Source organism: Rattus norvegicus, chromosome 1 (genome assembly GCF_036323735.1).
Source record: "Rattus norvegicus strain BN/NHsdMcwi chromosome 1, GRCr8, whole genome shotgun sequence".
Taxonomy (NCBI): domain Eukaryota; kingdom Metazoa; phylum Chordata; class Mammalia; order Rodentia; family Muridae; genus Rattus; species Rattus norvegicus.
In genome coordinates, this window is record NC_086019.1 from 44,130,518 (window position 1) to 44,150,347 (window position 19,830).

General features: G+C 42.3%; 1 protein-coding gene across 31 annotated transcripts in view; it reads right to left on the bottom strand.

Annotated features, from left to right (window-relative positions):
* Syne1 (spectrin repeat containing nuclear envelope protein 1) overlaps positions 1-19,830 on the bottom strand; it is a 471,163-nt gene that overhangs the window by 212,878 nt on the left and 238,455 nt on the right. For 30 of the 31 annotated variants that reach the window (XM_063270573.1, XM_063270583.1, XM_063270581.1 and 27 more), the window contains 8 exons: positions 19,233-19,410; positions 16,436-16,618; positions 10,948-11,091; positions 10,471-10,626; positions 8,507-8,671; positions 6,892-7,064; positions 5,252-5,405; positions 3,244-3,387 (listed from right to left, as the gene is read on the bottom strand). In XM_063270573.1, coding sequence (XP_063126643.1) covers positions 3,244-3,387; positions 5,252-5,405; positions 6,892-7,064; positions 8,507-8,671; positions 10,471-10,626; positions 10,948-11,091; positions 16,436-16,618; positions 19,233-19,410 — 1,297 coding nt within the window. The remainder of the gene's footprint in view (positions 1-3,243; positions 3,388-5,251; positions 5,406-6,891; positions 7,065-8,506; positions 8,672-10,470; positions 10,627-10,947; positions 11,092-16,435; positions 16,619-19,232; positions 19,411-19,830) is intronic. The other variant, XM_039101506.2, reaches the window with a different exon arrangement.

Sequence of the window (19,830 nt, forward strand, 5' to 3'; positions counted from 1 at the left end):
ATCCCACCAACAATGGAGTGTTCCTCTTTCTCCACATCCTCGCCAGCAACTGCTCTCACCTGAGTTTTTGATCTTAGCCATTCTGACTGGTGTGAGGTGGAATCTCAGGGTTGTTTTGATTTGCATTCCCCTTGTGACTAAAGATGTTGAACATTTCTTTAGGTGTTTCTCAGCCATTCCGCATTCCTCAGCTGTGAATTCCTTGTTTAGCTCTGAACCCCATTTTTAATAGGGTTATTTGTCTCGTGCAGTCTAACTTTTTTTTTAAATTTATTTAATACTTAATAATAATTCTTTGGTTTCCGGGCAAACATCCCCCTCCCCCCTCCCCTTCCTTATGGGTGTTCCCCTCCCATTGCCGCCCTCCCCCCAACAGTCATGTTCACTGGGGGTTCAGTCTTAGCAGGACCCAGGGCTTCCCCTTCCACTGGTGCTCTTACTAGGATATTCATTGCTACCTATGAGGTCAGAGTCCAGGGTCAGTCCATGTATAGTCTTTAGGTAGTGGCTTAGTCCCTGGAAGCTCTGGTTGCTTGGCATTGTTGTACATATGGGGTCTCAAGCCCCTTCAAGCTCTTCCAGTTCTTTCTCTGATTCCTTCAACGGGGTTCCTATTCTCAGTTCAGTGGTTTGCTGCTGGCATTCGCCTCTGTATTTGCTGTATTCTGGCTGTGTCTCTCAGGAGCGATCTACATAAGGCTCCTGTCGGTCTGCACTTCTTTGCTTCATCCATCTTGTCTAATTGGGTGGCTGTATATGTATGGGCCACATGTGGGGCAGGTTCTGAATGGGTGTTCCTTCAGTCTCTGTTTTAATCTTTGCCTCTCTCTTCCCTGCCAAGGGTATTCTTGCTCCCCTTTTAGAGAAGGAGTGAAGCATTCACATTTTGATCATCCGTCTTGAGTTTCATTTGTTCTAGGCATCTAGGGTAATTCAAGCATTTGGGCTAATAGCCACTTATCAGTGAGTGCATACCATGTATGTCTTTCTGTGATTGGGTTAGCTCACTCAGGATGATATTTTCCAGTTCCAACCATTTGCCTACGAATTTCATAAAGCTGTTGTTTTTGATAGCTGAGTAATATTCCATTGTGTAGATGTACCACATTTTCTGTATCCATTCCTCTGTTGAAGGGCATCTGGGTTCTTTCCAGCTTCTGGCTATTATAAATAAGGCTGCGATGAACATAGTGGAGCACGTGTCTTTTTTATATGTTGGGGCATCTTTTGGGTATATGCCCAAGAGAGGTATAGCTGGATCCTCAGGCAGTTCAATGTCCAATTTTCTGAGGAACCTCCAGACTGATTTCCAGAATGGTTGTACCAGTTTGCAATCCCACCAACAATGGAGGAGTGTTCCTCTTTCTCCGCATCCTCGCCAGCATCTGCTGTCACCTGAGTTTTTGATCTTAGCCATTCTCACTGGTGTGAGGTGAAATCTCAGGGTTGTTTTGATTTGCATTTCCCTTATGACTAAAGATGTTGAAAATTTCTTTAGGTGTTTCTCAGCCATTCGGCATTCCTCAGCTGTGAATTCTTTGTTTAGCTCTGAACCCCATTTTTTAATAGGGTTATTTGTCTCCCTGCAGTCTAACTTCTTGAGTTCTTTGTATATTTTGGATATAAGCCCTCTATCAGTTGCAGGATTGGTAAAGATCTTTTCCCAATCTGTTGGTTGCCGTTTTGTCCTAACCACAGTGTGCTTTGCCTTACAGAAGCTTTGCAGTTTTATGAGATCCCATTTGTTGATTCTTGATCTTAGAGCATAAGCCATTGGTGTTTTGTTCAGGAAATTTTCTCCAATGCCCATGTGTTCGAGGTTCTTCCCCACTTTTTCTTCTATTAGTTTGAGTGTATCTGGTTTGATGTGGAGGTCCTTGATCCACTTGGACTTAAGCTTTGTACAGGGTGATAAGCATGGATCGATCTGCATTCTTCTACATGCTGACCTCCAGTTGAACCAGCACCGTTTGCTGAAAATGCTATCTTTTTTCCATTGGATAGTTTGGCTCCTTTGTCAAAAATCAAGTGACCATAGGTGTGTGGGTCCATTTCTGGGTCTTCAATTCTATTCCACTGGTCTATCTGTCTGTCTCTGTACCAACACCATACAGTTTTTATCACTATTGCTTTGTAATACTGCTTGAGTTTGGGGATAGTGATTCCCCCAGAAGTCCTTTTACTGTTGAGGATAGTTTTAGCTATCCTGGGTTTTTTGTTATTCCAGATGAATTTGCAAATTGTTCTGTCTAACTCTTTGAAGAATTGGGTTGGTATTTTGATGGGGATTGCATTGAATCTGTAGATTGCTTTTGATAAAAATGGCCACTTTTACTATATTAATCGTGAAAATCCATGAGCATGGGAGATCTTTCCATCTTCTGGGATCTTCTTCAATTTCTTTCTTCAGAGGCTTGAAGTTCTTATCATACCGATCTTTCACTTGCTTGGTTAAAGTCACACCGAGGTATTTTATATAATTTGGGATTATTATGAAGGGAGTCATTTCCCTAATTTCTTTTTCAGCTTGTTTCTCTTTTGTGTAGAGGAAGGCTACTGATTTATTTGAGTTAATTTTATACCCAGCCACTTTGCTGAAGGTGTTTATCAGCTTTAGTAGTTCTCTGGTGGAACTTTTGGGATCACTTAAGTATACAATCATATCGTCTGCAAATAGTGATATTTTGACTTCTTCCTTTCCAATCTGTATCCCTTTGATCTCCTTTTGTTGTCTGCTTGCTCTGGCTAGGACTTTGAGAACTATATTGAATAAGTAGGAAGGGAGTGGGCAGCCTTGTCTAGTCCCTGATTTTAGTGAAATTGCTTCAAGTTTCTCTCCATTTAGTTTAATATTAGCTACTGGTTTGCTGTGTATGGCTTTTACTATGTTTAGGTATGAGCCTTGAATTCCTGTTTTTTCTAGGACTTTTATCATGAAGAGGTATTGACTTTTGTCAAATGCTTTCTCAGCATCTAATGAAATGATCATGTGGTTTTTATCTTTCAGTTTGTTTATATAGTGGATTATGTTGATGGTTTTCCGTATATTAAACCATCCCTGCATCCCTAGAATGAAGCCTACTTGATCATGATGGATGATTGTTTTGATGTGCTCTTGGATTCGGTTTGCAAGAATTTTATTGAGTATCTTTGCGTCGATACTAAGGTTCATTTAGCTTGTTTCACCCTGTTTTCATGAGGTTGTCAGTCCTCGTTGAATTCAAGGACCCTAGCCAGCCATACCTTAGCCTTCTCTTTGAGGACTTGGTGCCGTTCCTGCAGATCCTGCAGTTCTAACTGGGTGACATAATGCTCTGTCATGGCTGCCCTCTTGACTTGAATGGTCTCTAGCAGGCTGCCGTGACTCAACACTTCCTCATTTAAGAGCTAGAGAATAAAAGGAAGAAAAAACAAATAAAATGAATAACTCACACACAAGCACAACAAAAATGTGGACAAATTAATGTCTTTTAACTATAGTGGTGAGAAATGGTCTGTTCAACTGGATTATACAGACATGTGTGTGCATGTGGAAAAAATGTTCATATAATGTTTCAATGTATAGTTCAGATCTGGTCCAGATTGTCTCTGAGACTTTAATTCTCAATTATCTACTTTCCATTTCTTCTTGAATATTTTACATTTATTATATCTAGGACTGGCCTCCTGACTGCCACCCTATCACCACTCTGTCTCATCAAGCTTTCTTCCCCAGCCATTTTTTAAAATAGTAAATGCCACCCCACCCCTGCCCATCTCTCAAACATCCCCTAGAACTTTGGAAGGAGTCTCGAGTTCTCCAACTCTACTCCAGGCCACTCTTCACTTTCAATCAGGTTTTAACAGGAGTTTCTCAGACAGAGGTAAAGTGAAAGATTAGTGCAACCTGGGATGTGGAGTCTGCTGGAGACCTGAACACAGTTCAAGGACCTGTACCCTTTCCCCAGATCACCTCCTAGCATCCACCATTGCTATCCAGCCATCTGCATCCCATAACACACCAGAACCTTTCCTTCCTCAGCCTATCGACATGATAGAATTCCATCTTTGATTCCTTCCAGACTACTCTTTATTCTCAATGATCTAGGAAACTGTCTGCCTGCCACCTGTTTCAGAAACCTCTTTCTTATCCCTCTGCCCTGATCCCATACAATCTATGTAAACCCTTTCCCAATTAGTGTCTCATACCATGCCACGTCATTGTGTTACCTCCTTTTATTATGACATCTCCTAGTTATAATTATTACCTTAAATACTTATTAAAATGAGTACACATATCCCTATTAGAATATAGTCTTTGCTTGCTAACTTACTAACTCCTTAGGGAACTCAACGTTACATTGTAAATCATGGGGAATCTGCCCGGAGGTTGTGAGGAACACCTTTAAACCCAAAACTAGGAGGCAGAGGCAGGAGAATCTCTGTGAGTTCAAAGCCAGCCTTGTCTACAGAGTGAGTTCCGGGACAGCTAGGGCTACACAAGAAGAACCCCCATCTCAAAAAAGGGGGAGGGACCAAGAGGAGGATCAGGAGCCTTAGAATTCAGGTGATGCTGATGGATCTTCAGAAACTAAGTGATAATATGGAGATAAAAGGGAACAGGTCCTGGGGGAAGGGGTGGCCAACTTAAGATGATAACATTCCCTGGGAAATGTTGCAAATAGGCAGAAATCTAGAGTTGAAGGATTTCCACACAGACTATGGTAAACTCAGCTCAAGACACAATATTGCAATGAGTATGCCCTAAAGGGAGTTATGCTACCCAGCATGGGCTCCCGCATGGCTGTGCTTGAATACCACTTTAAAATAAGAAACTCTACATATTTACAATTTTTTCATCTCGTACTACAACCGTATGATGTTGGACCAAAACTGTGCAAAATAGTAATATAGAGCCTATGGTTTAGCTCAGCAGTTTAGAGCTTGCCTGGCATGCTCTAAACCAGGTCTTGGTTTATTAAAATCTAGCATTGAGGATGAGTGAACAGGTAGGTAGGAAATACAGTGGCAATGAAAAGAATGTAAGAAAAAGAAAGCACATTTACTTCTGACATTAAGAGGGGACAAATTTTAAATGGCCTGCGTCATACTGGGAAAGAAAAATTTCACTCCTGAGTTAAATAACCTCAAACAACATCTTACTTTAGGAAGTTATTAGAAATTTAGTTTCCCCGTGTGTACATTGCTGGATGACAACACTTTTGTCTTAAGTTTACAAAAGAATGAAAAGCAGGTGTAATCCAGTTCGAACCTTGGCTTTTCCCAGAGTGGTTACTTTTTCCCGTAACTCTGTGTGCTGTCTCTCCAATTCAGTCAGGCTGACTTCCACGACATCCATCCAGCTGGAGAACTGCCGCACGTCATCCTGATAACTTGTCCACTTTGAGAGCGCTCCTTCCAGCTGACTGCAAGGGATTGGAAACAGGTCACTACCTAATCTGAGCATCTCTACAGCTCTGATGTCTGTCATGTGCATTTGATCCCCCGTAGCCAGCAGAGTATCCAGAGATTTGGGATAGATAGCTGGCCTGGGTTTACCAAATCCTACTCTAAATTTCTGATGAAAACAGCTTCAGAGAGCAGGGTCCATTTAAATCCAAGCTCCAAACAGGACATCAGAGGGCCCAGGGGACTGGATATCCTGGGGAGATGGAGATCACCCAGGGTGGGGTGTCCAGATCAGGTCAGAAACTGCACTAATTCCCAGCAGGTCAATAAGGCTATTGAATAGGAAGGAACAGAAGAGAGTGACTCCTCCGGTGAAGGAAGGACAAACGGGTAAAATAAGCAAAGTGACCTTTCTGCAGGGTATTCAAAAGTCATAAAACCACAATGGAGAATGGGACAATATTCCCTGAAGTGGTCTACGTATGCAAATGCAATGTTCCCCTCACAGAGAAGTATTTTCTCCAGTCAATAAGCACATCACACAGTTAATGCTATGGATTATTGAGACTAACTTTCATACTGTGACTGGGCCTGGGCTGACAGTGGCCTCTTGCAGGTTTCCTCAGACCTCCTACTACAGAACACAGCCCCTGGGCTTCCCGGTGCTGGATACTGGATCTTTCAGGCTGCTGAGATTCCCTGGCCCCTGCCATATTCCCAGATTGAGAGCAATGCTAACAAAAATTGCCAAGGAACTGTCACCCCTGATAAAAAGCCCTCAACCCTCTGCTGTGCCCTGGTTGTTTCTTTGCCAGTGTCTCCACTCTCTGTTCTCAGATGGGACAACTCAGAGACATTAAAACAGCATGGAGTCAGAGGCCGGAGAGATGGCTCAGCAGCTAAGAGCACTGGCTGCTCTTCCAGAGGTCCTGAGTTCAATTCCCAGCAACCACATGGTGGCTCACGACCATCTGTAATGGGATTGGATGACCTCTTCTGGTGTGTCTGAGGACAGCTACAGTGTAATCATATACATAAATAAATATTTAAATAAAAAAACCAGCTTGGAGTCACCCAGCTGGGCATGGTGGGGCTGGTTTGATGACATTCCTTTCCTTCAATCCTTGATGACTATCTCCTTGAGAGTCCTCCCAAGTGAATCACTTTGATTGAATCAAAATATCCCCGTTTTATAAAATATTTATTATCCTTTGGATTCTAAACATCAATCAGCAACAAAACATTGGCATAATATTTCAGGCGAACTGAGAGTAAAGGTCGTACCCTCTAGATTCTCTTGTTCTTTAGAGCCCCTAAAGAGAGAGGGGGAGGACAAAGGGAGTGAGAAGGGGAAGCAGGGAGGAAAGAAATGAAAGTAGGAAGTAGAAAGAAGGAAGGGATGGAGGAAAGAGGAAGCTAGGGAGGAAACCAGCCACCACTGGAGTATTCCACTGTTTTTCAGCCACATCACAGCTCGCTTGCACTGGGTACAGCTTCGCTCACCTTTTACATCGAATTGCTGCAGACAGGAGGGACTCCCACTTTTCCTTTAGGGCCTGCAGCTGCTGTTGAACAGCATGACTGCCCTCTGGAGAGGTACTCTGCAGAACATACTCCCCCCGGGTCATGATCATTTTTATCTGAATCTCTTTTTCCTGTCTCACCGACAACAGAGCCTGTTAAAAACAATAACAACAAAAATTACAGAAACCTTCATATTTATATGTTTAACATCCTTGGCTTGCCACGTAGTTCAGAGGTCTTGAAGACTTGCCTGTATCTGAGTAGCTTTTACATCATAGCCCTGAGACTTCCTTTCACATTTCATTTTCCTGATTTTATGGGCCTGGGGTAGGTATATATCCCTGGACCCTCAAAGTTCTCAGGAGAGAAAGTTCATATGTATCTAGTGTAGCCTCCCCGTGGAAGTTTCCTCGGGCGCTACTCCTTTTAGTAAGAAAAGGAAATCTAAAGTCCAAAGTTGCCAGAGAGGTAGTATCTGCCAAAGCGCAACCCTTGTCCCACTTCCGTTTCTATGGCTGATACCTTTTGCAGTTCAGCTGGGCGTCTAGTGGACCTGTGCTTGCCTGGTCAGGAAAGACCAGCAAGCTTGCCCTCAGTACCACACTGGTTCTTCCCTCTAGCTTTTAATCCCATATTCGTCTCCCTCAAATCCCCATCCAGTAGTCTGCACCAAGACATTCCCTCTTCCTAAAAACGACAACAACAAAAAGTATTTACTTTTTTATAGGAGGATGGGGTGGAAAGAAGGATAGAGGGTGATGGAGGGAGAGAGAAATGGAGGAAAACAGACAGACAGACAGGCAGACAGGCAGAGAGAGGGCAAGCTGGAAGAGTTGAATCTGTCTTTGTACTGTGTGGTCTCAAGAACTGGGCTCAGATTTAATGGTGGAATCTTCACACACTGAGCCATCTCACCTATCATTCCTAAAAGCTTGAGTTAGGTATTAGACTTCTCAAGGCTCCACTGTTCAATCCCACCTCTCCTACACTGTTCCATTCCTGTGTGTATCTATAACCTACACACAGACCACCCCCACCCCTACCCCCAGCCCCACCCCCAGCACCTGAAGTCAACACCTCCCACACACGTCAACCCCAGCAGCAGACAACACAGTTGTGGGTGTTTATATTCACTTGAGACCCCTTGGTGTCAGAACAAGAGTTCCAGCCTAGGCCTTGAAAATCAGGGAGAGATGGATGGGCAAAGATTGCTTATTTTCATTACAAATGCAAAACAGAATTGATTATTCAAGATGGGAAAAGAACTGACTAAATGATACAGGGAGAAAAATAAGTTGAATAAATTAATTAAATCTTTCACCAAAATAATTCCTCAGAATTCATGCAACGGTGATGGAATTTGAAGTTGTTTTTTTTTTTAAATCACCACATTTGTGTCTTATTTTTCTTTTTGTAGTGTTTGTAGAGGAATGTGTTAGGGCTGAAATGAACAGTTAATGCTTAGGGATGAGCGTGTTTTGTAAGCAGACACCCATCCAGAGAGCATCTAGACAGAGGACCACATAGTCATACCAAGCTGATAGAGAGTCAAGAAAAAGTAATGTATGAGTAAAAGGCCTCTCAGTATACACACCTCCAGCTTGAGCATTCTGCCATCCAGAACACTCTTATCTGACGTGGGGAGGCAGTACGAATCCAGCATGTGAACGGCATCTGACATCCAGTCCTGCAGTTCTTTAACGCCCAGGGAGAACTGGTTATGCTCAGCAACAATTCTATCCAGCCTGCTCACTTTCTCCTGGAAAGGACAGAGATGATTTTCTAGCTGTCTGCTCCATTAAGACTTGACAACCTGCAGCTACTCGTATTGGAAACTAACACTTCATCAGAGACTGCCCAGAAAAGCAAGCATGGTCTGAGAGCATGAGGAATGTGGCACACCTCTCTAAATAGTGAAAAACCTGTAGAACAATCAGGTAGAAAGGCTGCCCTACACTGATGAGCTTAGGAGAATCATGGCTTACTTTTTATTCAGTAGAATTTCTTCCTAATACCTAGATGATGGCATTCAATCCGCCATCATCTTTGGCTTTCACGTATTACTATTTAGTTCAACTGATACCATATATTCTTACAGACTATAGACAGTCTTAAAACATAGCACTTTGATATTTTGTAGTAGTTCTAAATAGCATGCATGTAATATGTATATATTTAGTTGAAACATAATTTTGCACAGGAGTGAAACAGAGTCTGAGGCCTCAGGACACGTGTAGAGGACAGAACACATATATCTGCATTTTAAATGACAAGAAAAATCTTTGTGGCTTTCTTTGTTCCCTTCAGGTCAAGTCTAACAAAGTAGATGGAGACTGCTGTTCTACAGAGTTCGAGTTCTGAGACATTCAACCGTCTTTTGCTTTTTAATATCTAAGCAAGTGCAAAGGATGGAGAGGTGTTTTGGAAGGCTTTTTGGTTTGTTTTTATATTTCGGGTTTTTTTTAAATTTAATTTAGTTCTCTTTGAGACAGGGTCTTGGTTGTGCTGCCCAGCCTGGCTTTTAACTCATGACACAGCCTGATCTGGCCTTGAACTCACAGTGATTCCCCTGCAGTTACCTCTTGAGCCCTGGGATTCCAGATGTGCACTAACATACCAGTTGCAACTAGCTGTTCTTAATCCAGTCTAACTTTAGCTATGTGCCAGATTTCCTAAAATCATATGCATGTGATTTTATGAAAGCAGCATTTTCATCAAATGACCATTGGCACAAGTGGAGGCAGTTTGCATCAGAACTATGTGGAGACCCAAATTCGCAGCTCAGAAATGACGTTACAGGAAAATGAACGAGGCCACGTTATTTCAAGATCCATGTAATAGAGTCCCTAAATGCTAACACCTGAAATTTTAAATAAATAATCAAATGTTATAGTTCATGCAAGCTTGAAAGGACTGTCCTATTCTCGGGGTCTGCATTACTCTAGTGGGGTTCACCCAGTGAGGTCCTGTGTGTATCCAATACTTTATTCTAAATGTCCTTGAAAGACTTACTCAGGATAGCTATTGACAATTGCAGACTCTGCTTTGAAATCCTATCTGAAACTATAAGTTAATACATCCTTACCTGCTGTATAAGGAATATACAAAAGCTGTCTGACATTTAAAAAATTACCATAGACTTATTCTATGGCTCCAATACATTTTAAACTGCTTTTGGGTTCATGATTTTCTAGTGTAATTTAATCTTCGAGTCTTTAGCACAGAAAACTGTGTAATTTGCTTTAGGATTATGTCTTGAGCCCTGGGAATCAAAATGCCATAGGATATATAACATTTTATTAATGCTGGAGACTGGCAGTGTATTCTGTCTCTGAAGCATCTAGGCTGGCTTCACAGAGCCACGCTAAGAACTATGGTAAAAGTGATGAGTTTGGATTCAAGATGAGGGCGATGTCACGGTTACACGTCTTACAGTCAACCCGGGGCCACCACTCTGTGGGGGTGTCAGGATGCACCCTGCGTGATCTATGGACAGTCCAGTTTTGCGACATCAGTATCACACTCACATGAGCCACGAGACACATAGCCAGGCGTTACCTTGGTTACATTGCTTAGCGCTAGATACTGAGAAGACAGCTGCGACACTCTGTGCACAAAGCTCTTGCTTGCAGCTTGTCCCTCCCACAGCTGCCGAGCTTTTTCCTTCAGCCTGTGGAGCTGAGGCTCGTAGCACTGTATCTCCTCAAGGACAGACTGGAAAGCACAAGCGAGTTACCATTCAGAGACCAGGGTAAGCACATGGAGGACGAAGCTTGGGCCTAGAGAACATGGATTAAACATTGGCAAGCAAATGGAGTCCCCCGAAGACTGCTTTACTTTCAAGCTACACACAGTGGGATGCTACGGGAAGAAAACAAACCATGCCTCAGAGGAGAGACAGAAAACATTAACTCAATTCTGTCGGAACGAGGTGAAGGAACGCTGCATGTTAAGGTGCTTGTTAGCTAAGACCAGGGTTCCCAGCATGCATCTGGCCAGAGTGGACCGAGGAAGGAGTGAAGCCGGCACCATCACCTGCAGTTTCTGCTGTTCTCTCCTCTTGGCTGGCAGGTCATAGAGGCGGATGCTGCTCTCCTGCACCAGCCTCTTCGTTTTACTCAGCCAGTTCTGCACAGGCTCTGCACTCACTTCAAAGTCTTTCATCTGGATCTTTAGATTCTGTGAGAGTTGAGATAATATCGGGGATGAATGAGCAAACCCAATCCCAAGGGGTGGGGAGAAGGCCCACCAGTAAGAACTCTCTGCAGCAGTGCAGGGATGTGCATTTAATTCACAAAGCCGACCTAAAACAAATAAACAAAGCTAGCATGGTGGCACAGGTTTACAATCGTAGAGTTGAGAGGGACATACAGGAGAATCCCTGCAGACTAGCAGACTGTACCATCTAGGTTCTGAAAGAGACCCTGTTGCAAAATAATAATAATAATAATAATAATAATAATAATAATAATAATAATAATGTTAAATGTGATTGAATACAACACTTGATGTCAATCTGTGACCTCCCCCCAACACACATACACACATACACACACACACAGAGTGACAGAGAGACAGAGACAGAGAGATAGACACATACTCAGAGACACAAAGATAGACAGGGACAAAGACAGAGACAGTCAGATACACACAGAGACAGAGACACACACAGACAGAAAGTCAGATATACACGGAGAGATAGACACAGACACACAGAGACAGACACAAAGACAGACAGAAGCACATGGACAGGGACAAAGACAGAGGCAGTCAGATACATACAGAAAGACAGATACAGAGAGAGTCAGACACACGGACAGACAGTCAGACACACATACACACACACAGAGTGACACAGGCAGAGAAGCAGTCAGACACATACACAGAGACAGACAGGGAGGGGGAAGTCAGATAGAGACAGCTAGACAGGGACATAGGCAAAGAGAAATAGTCACACAAACAGATAGATAGACAGACAGACAGACAGACAGACACACACACACACACACACACACACAGAGGGGGGGGGAGAGAGAGAGAGAGAGGGAGAGAGAGAGATCTTTCCAAAGTCCTTTATTTGGCATCCTTTAAGCGTGTTTTCAGCCTTGACTTTTAAGCTACAACCATTCTCTTTAATTCTCTGGATAGCTCTTTTCAACTTCAATGCATTTGATTTTTTTAAACCACAAGCTTAGTCATAGGTAGGGTTGGGCTGTGCATTCCCCTCTGATGCTGCTATACCTGGCCTGTACCCCGAGGCTGTAAGTTCCACAGTAGAAGATCCCATGTCTCATGCCTCCTGGAATATCGTTCCCTTACACAAATAATCCAGCATTGGTAAGAACAGATTAATGATAGGACAAGTAGTATATAAATACACACATATGTAACTTATATGTTTATTATGCTCTGTATGTGACTATGTGAATGTTGGTGTGAATGTGAACACATATGAGGGCACAAGTGTGCATGAATGTGTTGCTATGAGGTTAACATCTTGAGAACTTTTTCCACAATTGCTCTCTACTCTAATTTTTACTATCATTTTTTAAAAGATTTATTTCATTTTTAGTTGTACACGTGTGTGTGTGTGTGTGTGTGTGTGTGTGTGTGTGTGTGAGCATGCACATAAAAGTGCAGGTATTTGTGGAGGCAAGAAGAGGGAGTTAGCTCCCTTGTAACTGGAATTACGTGTAGCTGTGAGTTGCCTGGTTTGGATGGTGAGAACTGAACTTAGGTCCTCTGCAAGAGCAGTGTGTGTTCTCAACCACAGAGTCACTTTCCCATCCCCTCTACCTTATTTGTTTAGAGAGAGCATTCTCACTGAACTTGGAGCTTACCAATTTGGCAAGAATTGGCAAGCCATTGACGCCCAAGAACCCTCCTATTCCTCCATTGGCTTAGTTCCTGGCCTTTATGTGTGTGCTAGGATTGAATTTAGGTTCTGAAGCATGTTGCCAACTGAGTCATCTCCCCAAATTCTTGGTTTATTATGTTTTGAATATAAATTCTTATTTATTAAAAATGCCAAGAACTATGTGCTTATCACATAAAGATAGTATAAATATTACTTTCATAGACTGTAGATGAAAGCATGCTGATACCGTGTTATATATTTCACTGTGGCAAAGTGAAGTGCTAGATTGGTGTGAACCTGTTATTAAAGTTGCAATGTGGACCAACAAAAGCTTTAAAGAATTTAGAATTTTATTAAAGTATCAGGTCCGTAAAATGCTGTCTGGGAAACTAAGTACAAAGACTGCAGAGCCTATTGAACATTGACTCAGAGCTTTCTCTGATCTGATCTAAGGTATTGGTAAGGGTGGTACTCGATCATGTCCTCCGGGTTTCCCCTGGGGAGATGAATTAGCTGCAGGAAAGCATCAGAGAGTTCAAAGTACCTCACATATGTAAGATGATCAAGGATGGTGCCTGATAAAGTGTAAGGTTCATCAGAGCAGAGGGTTTGTTCTATTTCACTCCCTGCTGCATTCCCCAGAGTCTATAGTAATTCTTGCCAAACACTAACTGAATGATGAAGTGCATTTGTAAATACAAGACCCTTACGTCTTCCTGTTGTTGCTGTTCTGTGGAGATGCTACACATGGTGAACTAGGGACCCATGACCAAAAGCCGTGGTTCCACAAATACCTTAGGGAGCACAGAAGAAAGCTGGGTGCTTCATCTGTGCAGTGACTGAGTGCAGAGAGTAAGCACACACTTGACATGGACTCCTGAAGCTCCTCCTGGGCCTCTGATTTGAGGCCTGCACTTTGTGTCTGTGCAGTAGGTATTAGCTTCCCACTCCGTGTTCACTCAGAAAGTTTTGCCCAGTGATTTCTCTATGACTCCGGTGATACCTAGAAGTTCTCAAACCCTGTGTTACTGTAACTGTATCTATGAATCACTGAGGCACAGTGCTGGATTTGACTTCTGTCCATCAATTACTGGCTGTGTGAATTCGGCAGACATTTTAGATATCCTGTACCTTAGTCTGCCTTCCTCCCTTCCTTCCTCTCTCTCTACTTTCCTCCTTTCTCTACCTACTTTCTCCCCATTTTTTATTTCTTTAAATTATTAATTTATTTACTTATTTATTGACAGGGTCTCACTATGTAGCCCAGGATGGCTTCAGATTTGCCACGTAGCTCAGACTGGCCTCAAAACTCTAATCACATTACCTCTGTCTCTTGGTGTTCCAGTTCTGTGCCATCATACATGGCTCCTTCATTTCTTCATTGACATGACAGAGACAAATGACTTATTGTGATCTATAATGGCTTTGAGAATGAACTGGAGTGGCATATGTAATCGCCTACAGTGCCAGGCACTGTTTTCTCATTCTCCTTTCTTGTTTGGACCCTCAAGCTTCTGTTAGCTTCCGTGTTCCCAATCATTAGCCATGGATCACTTTCCAGGTACACAAACCTGAGTGTAGATCAAACTGACTAAATCCTTTCATTCAAGACTACACTTTACAAGGTATCTGTATCTCTATTCACATCTCAGCCAGCAGCCTCCTCCTTCAGTCTTCAGGATGAGACACTCAAGAACCAGATTTAACTTTGGCCCTCACCCCCACACAGTTAATTGCCAAATCCTGTTGTGTTTTGTCTTAGAGATGAATCGCCTACCCTATTACTCTTTCTGCCACTTAGATCCTCACTTTTACATGCACCATACTCTAATAAGTTTCTTCTGCTTTTCTGGCCATGTATGATTCCCCACTCTTGTTTATGCTATAGTCAAAGTTGACAAGTTTATCTCCAGTTTTAAGGCCCACCTAATCACTCACTCCATTTTTCTTAGGGAATCTTGAAGAAAGAAATGAGTCCTGATACCTGAAACATCTGCTGTATGTAATGAGTTCTGTCCCCTGCATTGGTAAGAGTGCGTGATAGACTCCATCCTGGGGAAACAGTCTTGCATTCTTACAAGGGAAACTGGTTGAGATTCAAGATCAAATGACATGGCACACAAAAGCTTCACTGTGTGATCCTAATCTCTACCTCCATTTATCTCTACTGATCCCTACCTCACCGTCACGGTCTGCCTCAAATATCTCAACATCTTCCACATCTCAACATGATTCATGGTTTCCTGGACCCATGTATTCAGTTCTTCCCATAAAAATCAAGTATCAACCTGGGCTGGAGAGATGGCTCAGTGGTTAAGAGCACTGACTGCTCTTCCAGAGGTCCTGAGTTCAAATCCCAGCAACCACATGGTGTCTCACAACCATCTGTAATGGGAATCCTATGTCCTCTTCGGTGTGTACCCACATACATGAAGAATCATGTGTCAATGTTGGAAAACCCAAAGGATGCATGGTCTTCAAGGTATAGTTTAAATGTCGCTTCTCTGGACACCTTTCTTAACTTCTCCAAATAGAGTCAATGATGTCTTTCTATCCTGGATATCCCTGCAATACAGTCACCTCTTCAATGGGAATGTCCCTCTAGAAAATGAAGCTCTGGAAACAGGATAAAGACTTGCCCTCTTATTACCCAAAGGTATGCCACATTGTCCATTCCTATTAGGAAAGGAAGGAGGGGTGGGATTAGAGTCAATAGAATAGTTATACCTACCAAGAAGCAGTTAAGATCAACAAAACTGTCGATCCTGAGATCCCTGTTCTTGGACAATGTTTAAGTAAGATGACCTGGCCACAAGAGCCACATTTGCTATATAACTCTTACTTTGGAGGCCACATTGCACTAATGATTACAGGTCACAGGTAATTTCCAGGTACTTCGTGGTTACCACCATGCTCAGTGGAGAATGTTTGCCTGAGCAACAGCTACCTACAAGGATGAACTTAAAGCACTTCATGTAAGAGAGAGCCAAGAAAGTGTGTTTCTTTTTCTGATGGCAATTCCTCATTATAATATCCTTTCTATCTTGAATTCATTATGTCCATCATACGCCCAGCATCAAATTAAGAATCTGTCCTGCCAGGAAATGTTTCCACAGGTATGATGCCTTCCATGCATATAAGAGGAGAGTTAATACAAAGAATGAGTGATCTCAGAAGTAAAGAAATTCTGCATTATGGCAGAAATTATGATATGATATTCACAAGTTGTCATTTTAGAAAGTGAAATCATGTGAGTGTTATTTTCCCTTGTATTCAACACCTGACTGGATGCTGTGTGAGTTGTATGAACTCTGAGTCAATATTCTGTAGGCTTGCAGGAGCTTTTCTATTTATTCTCCTGGAATAATTTCCCAAACTGCAGCATCTCAGATGAAATATTAAAGGGATGCTCAGAAGTGAATGAGGTTGGCTGTCCTTGCAGAGGTGTGCATGGATGAGCCTGTAGTAGTAGCCCCTGAGTAGAAAGCCATCTAGTCCTCAAGGAAGGTCACTTAGAGCACCAAGCTCCTCTTTCAGCACCTGGTTACCTGTTGCTATGCAAAATGGGATGATCAAAATGCTTAAAAACCCTGTGGGACACTAAAATTGTCTATTTGCCACTTTCACCAAACACCACAAAACATGTGCAGGATGGCCCTGCAGTACCTCCAAGGCTGATTCCTTTTGGTGGAGATTTGCATGAAAATGTTTCCAGTCTTCCTTTGCGGTTAGGACTTTGGCCTGGACAGCTTGTGCTTTCTCTTTGGTCAGCAGAGAGCTCAGCAGCTCCCCTTTGGACAGCATCGTGTTTAGCTTATGTTGCCCAGTTTCACTTTCTGACAGAAACTCCTGTGAGAAAAATATAAAATCAGGTACCCTAAGACACACAATGCTTTACTGTTGGATTTTTTTTCTGTGAAATAAAAAAAAAATTGTATAAGTGAAGTGATCCAGGTTTTCCCTTTAGCAATCCAGTTATGAAATATTTTATTTCCTAATATTAATTCATAGTTGACTGCAAAACATGTGAGCTATTTTATGAACTGTTATCAATTTGTTAAAAAAAATAAGGGGCTGGGGATTTAGCTCAGTGGTAGAGCGCTTACCTAGGAAGCGCAAGGCCCTGGGTTCGGTCCCCAGCTCCGAAAAAAAAGAACCAAAAAATAAATAAATAAATAAATAAATAAATAAATAAATAAATAAATAAATAAACAAACAGAAGAGGTAATTGGGGCTGAGAGATAATAAATGTTATAAAATAATCCCTGGCTAGGTTTCGTTTAGAAAAATAAACGCCACCATGGGTCTCTGTAGAGCAAGTCTTACAGAGCCTGTCCGACAACAATCAAACCACCTTTTCAGTAGAACACAACTACCCCTATCTAAAGACCCCAGGGGAGCTTCCCTAGTGGACTCCAATAAAGCAGATGCTATTAAGTAGGGTAGGGAACATTGTTGTTCATCGTTCATCAAAAAATGGTGCCAACCCTGTCTTACAAAGAGCAAGTTCACAACATGACAACATGAACCGTGGCCACATTGTATAGCCTTCTCAACATCTGGGTTACTCCAGAGGTTAGTTTCCCTCTTTATAAGTATATTCGAGGCATTAGAGTTGTCTTCCAGACATTAGAGAAGAAATGAGTATGCAGCTAAGGTGCTTGTTCTACCTGTCAGGAAACATAAACAAAGAGACTCTATGCTTTGCACTTTAATGAAAGCACAATGATTAAGTTTGAGAGGGTGGATTGTGCCCCATAGACTCATGTGTGGAAATCTCGGTCTATGGTTTGGTAATGCTTAAAAGGTGGGACCTGATTGGGAGATCCTGGTGCAGGTAGAGCCAGGCCCTTGAGAGATTAAAATATATATATATATATATATATATATATATATATATATTCTAATTATTTACTTACCTTTTGTGTTTGCATGTGCATGCTTGCTGAGACAACTGTGTGGAGATCAAAGGACAACTTTCAGGAATTGGTTCTCTTCTTCCTCCATGTGTGAATCTAAGGCCCAAACTCAGGCCTTCAGGCTTGGCAGGAAGTGCCTTTGCAGGCTGAGCCACCTCACTGGCCCTTCTAAGAAAACAAGTTGGCCACTTCCTGGTATCTTTTGTTTCCTGTCTGATGTAGCCTGTGGTAGTTTGAATGAAAATGTCCCCTTGGTTCATAAGGACTAACACTACTGGGATGTGTGTTGGAGGAAGTGCGCCACTGGGGGTGGGCTTTGAGGTTTTAGAAGCTCAAGCCAAGCCTAGTGGGTCACTGTCTGTTCCTGCTGCCTGTGGATCAAGGTGTAGACCTCTCAGCTCCTTCTCCAGCACCATGTCTCTTTGCATGCTGCCATGCTTCTCGCCATGAAGGTAATAGACTAAACCTCTGAAACTGTAAGACCCCAATTAAATGTTTTCCTTTCCAAGAATTGCCTTGGTCATGGCATCTCTTCACAGCAATAAAACCCTAAGACATGGATGGCTCTCTCCTCCTGCTCCATATGTCATGATGTACCCAGTAGAGCTTGGTCCTACTAGGAAAGGACTGATCCCTTAATCCTTTCCTTCAGCCTTTAGGAGGAAGAGGTAAATACACTTGCTTGCTCTTTAAAGTAGACAATACGATCATGCAAAGTAGAGCAATACAGGATCTCATTAAGACATCTCTTTTGATGGTTGGCAACTTCATACAAGGAACTAGGCTAAGAGTCAGAGAAAAGGCTGCTGTCATAAATAGACTGGTGGTTGGTTGTTCACAGTTCAACTCCCTGGCTAGGAGAGAAGTTGGAAGAATTTGAATATAGCACATTTCCAAGAGCAATCTGTCTCATTACATCATGAACTGAGAGTCAAAGCAGTGAGCTGGGTAAGTATGGACACCATTATTTCAGAGACTGTGTTCTGCAAACAAAGGTCTCTCGTTAGCCCTTCCTCATTCGTGGTTGGCTGAGTCTCTTTCCATATGTTTTCTAGCAAGGAATCCAACTTCCATGAGCATAGGCTCAAGATTTCAAATAAATAAATAAATAGCCACATGTGACACACATTTATGAACAACAAAGTCACCACAGTGTCTTCTAAAAGTGTTGAGGTCTAGGTGGCAGCTGAAATGGAGCTGTAATTAAATACTAAAATAAAACCAACCAATCAGCCAAGCATGTGTGACTGCAACTCTGCCTGCCTCAGACACAAGCCTTCTGATCTCACTGAAACACATTTATCCCACCAACATGCTGAGAACAATAATCCTATATGCCTATCATGGTTGGAGCAAAAATTAAATGAAAACAGCCCACCCATAGTGCATCGTTAATACCTATAATATTGTTTCAGGGGTAGGTTTATCTGAAATTTAAATTTTTTAAACTAAACTTTAACTTGCAAGGCACTTTTACAAAGACCCAGAGTCTCATATCAGTTTGCCTCAGCATTGCTTTTTAGCATTGACAGCAGAGGTCTCACCTGGATCTTCTGAAGACTGGAAGAAACTTCACTAAGATTCTGAGGTAGATCGAAACATTTGGCAGTGGTGATTTTTGCGTTCACCAGCCACTGCTGGAAGCTCTTGGAGGCCTTCTGAAATCTTTCTTGCAAAATCTGTTCTTTACTCTGGCAGCCCTTGGAAGCTTGCAGACAGAGGCTGAAAGGGCGATTCACAAATTTGAGGGCAGAAGAAAAGGGACAAAGTTGATTAAAGTGATACCTAGCAAATGTTCATTTACCTGGTTTGGTGCAACATTTCACTCTTAGGTAGTTGATATTATCACTAAAATCAGATGATGGAAACATTCTAGCTTCTTTAAATTTTATGCCAGGTCTTACTTCTGTTCTCTGTCTCATGAGCTTAGCCCTCCACATAAGCTTCCTGAGAAGCTATTATCACAGACAACCACTCCATGCTCAGCTTAGCTCCTACCTTGTATGGGCTTACGGGCTTTTTTTTTTTTTTTTTTTTTTTTTTTGAAGCTAAGCACAGCTTTATTTCCTGGCATTATAGCTGGAAATCTAGCTACAACTGAGACTGAAGCAGGAGGATCTTAGCTGCACACAGAGGCTCTAT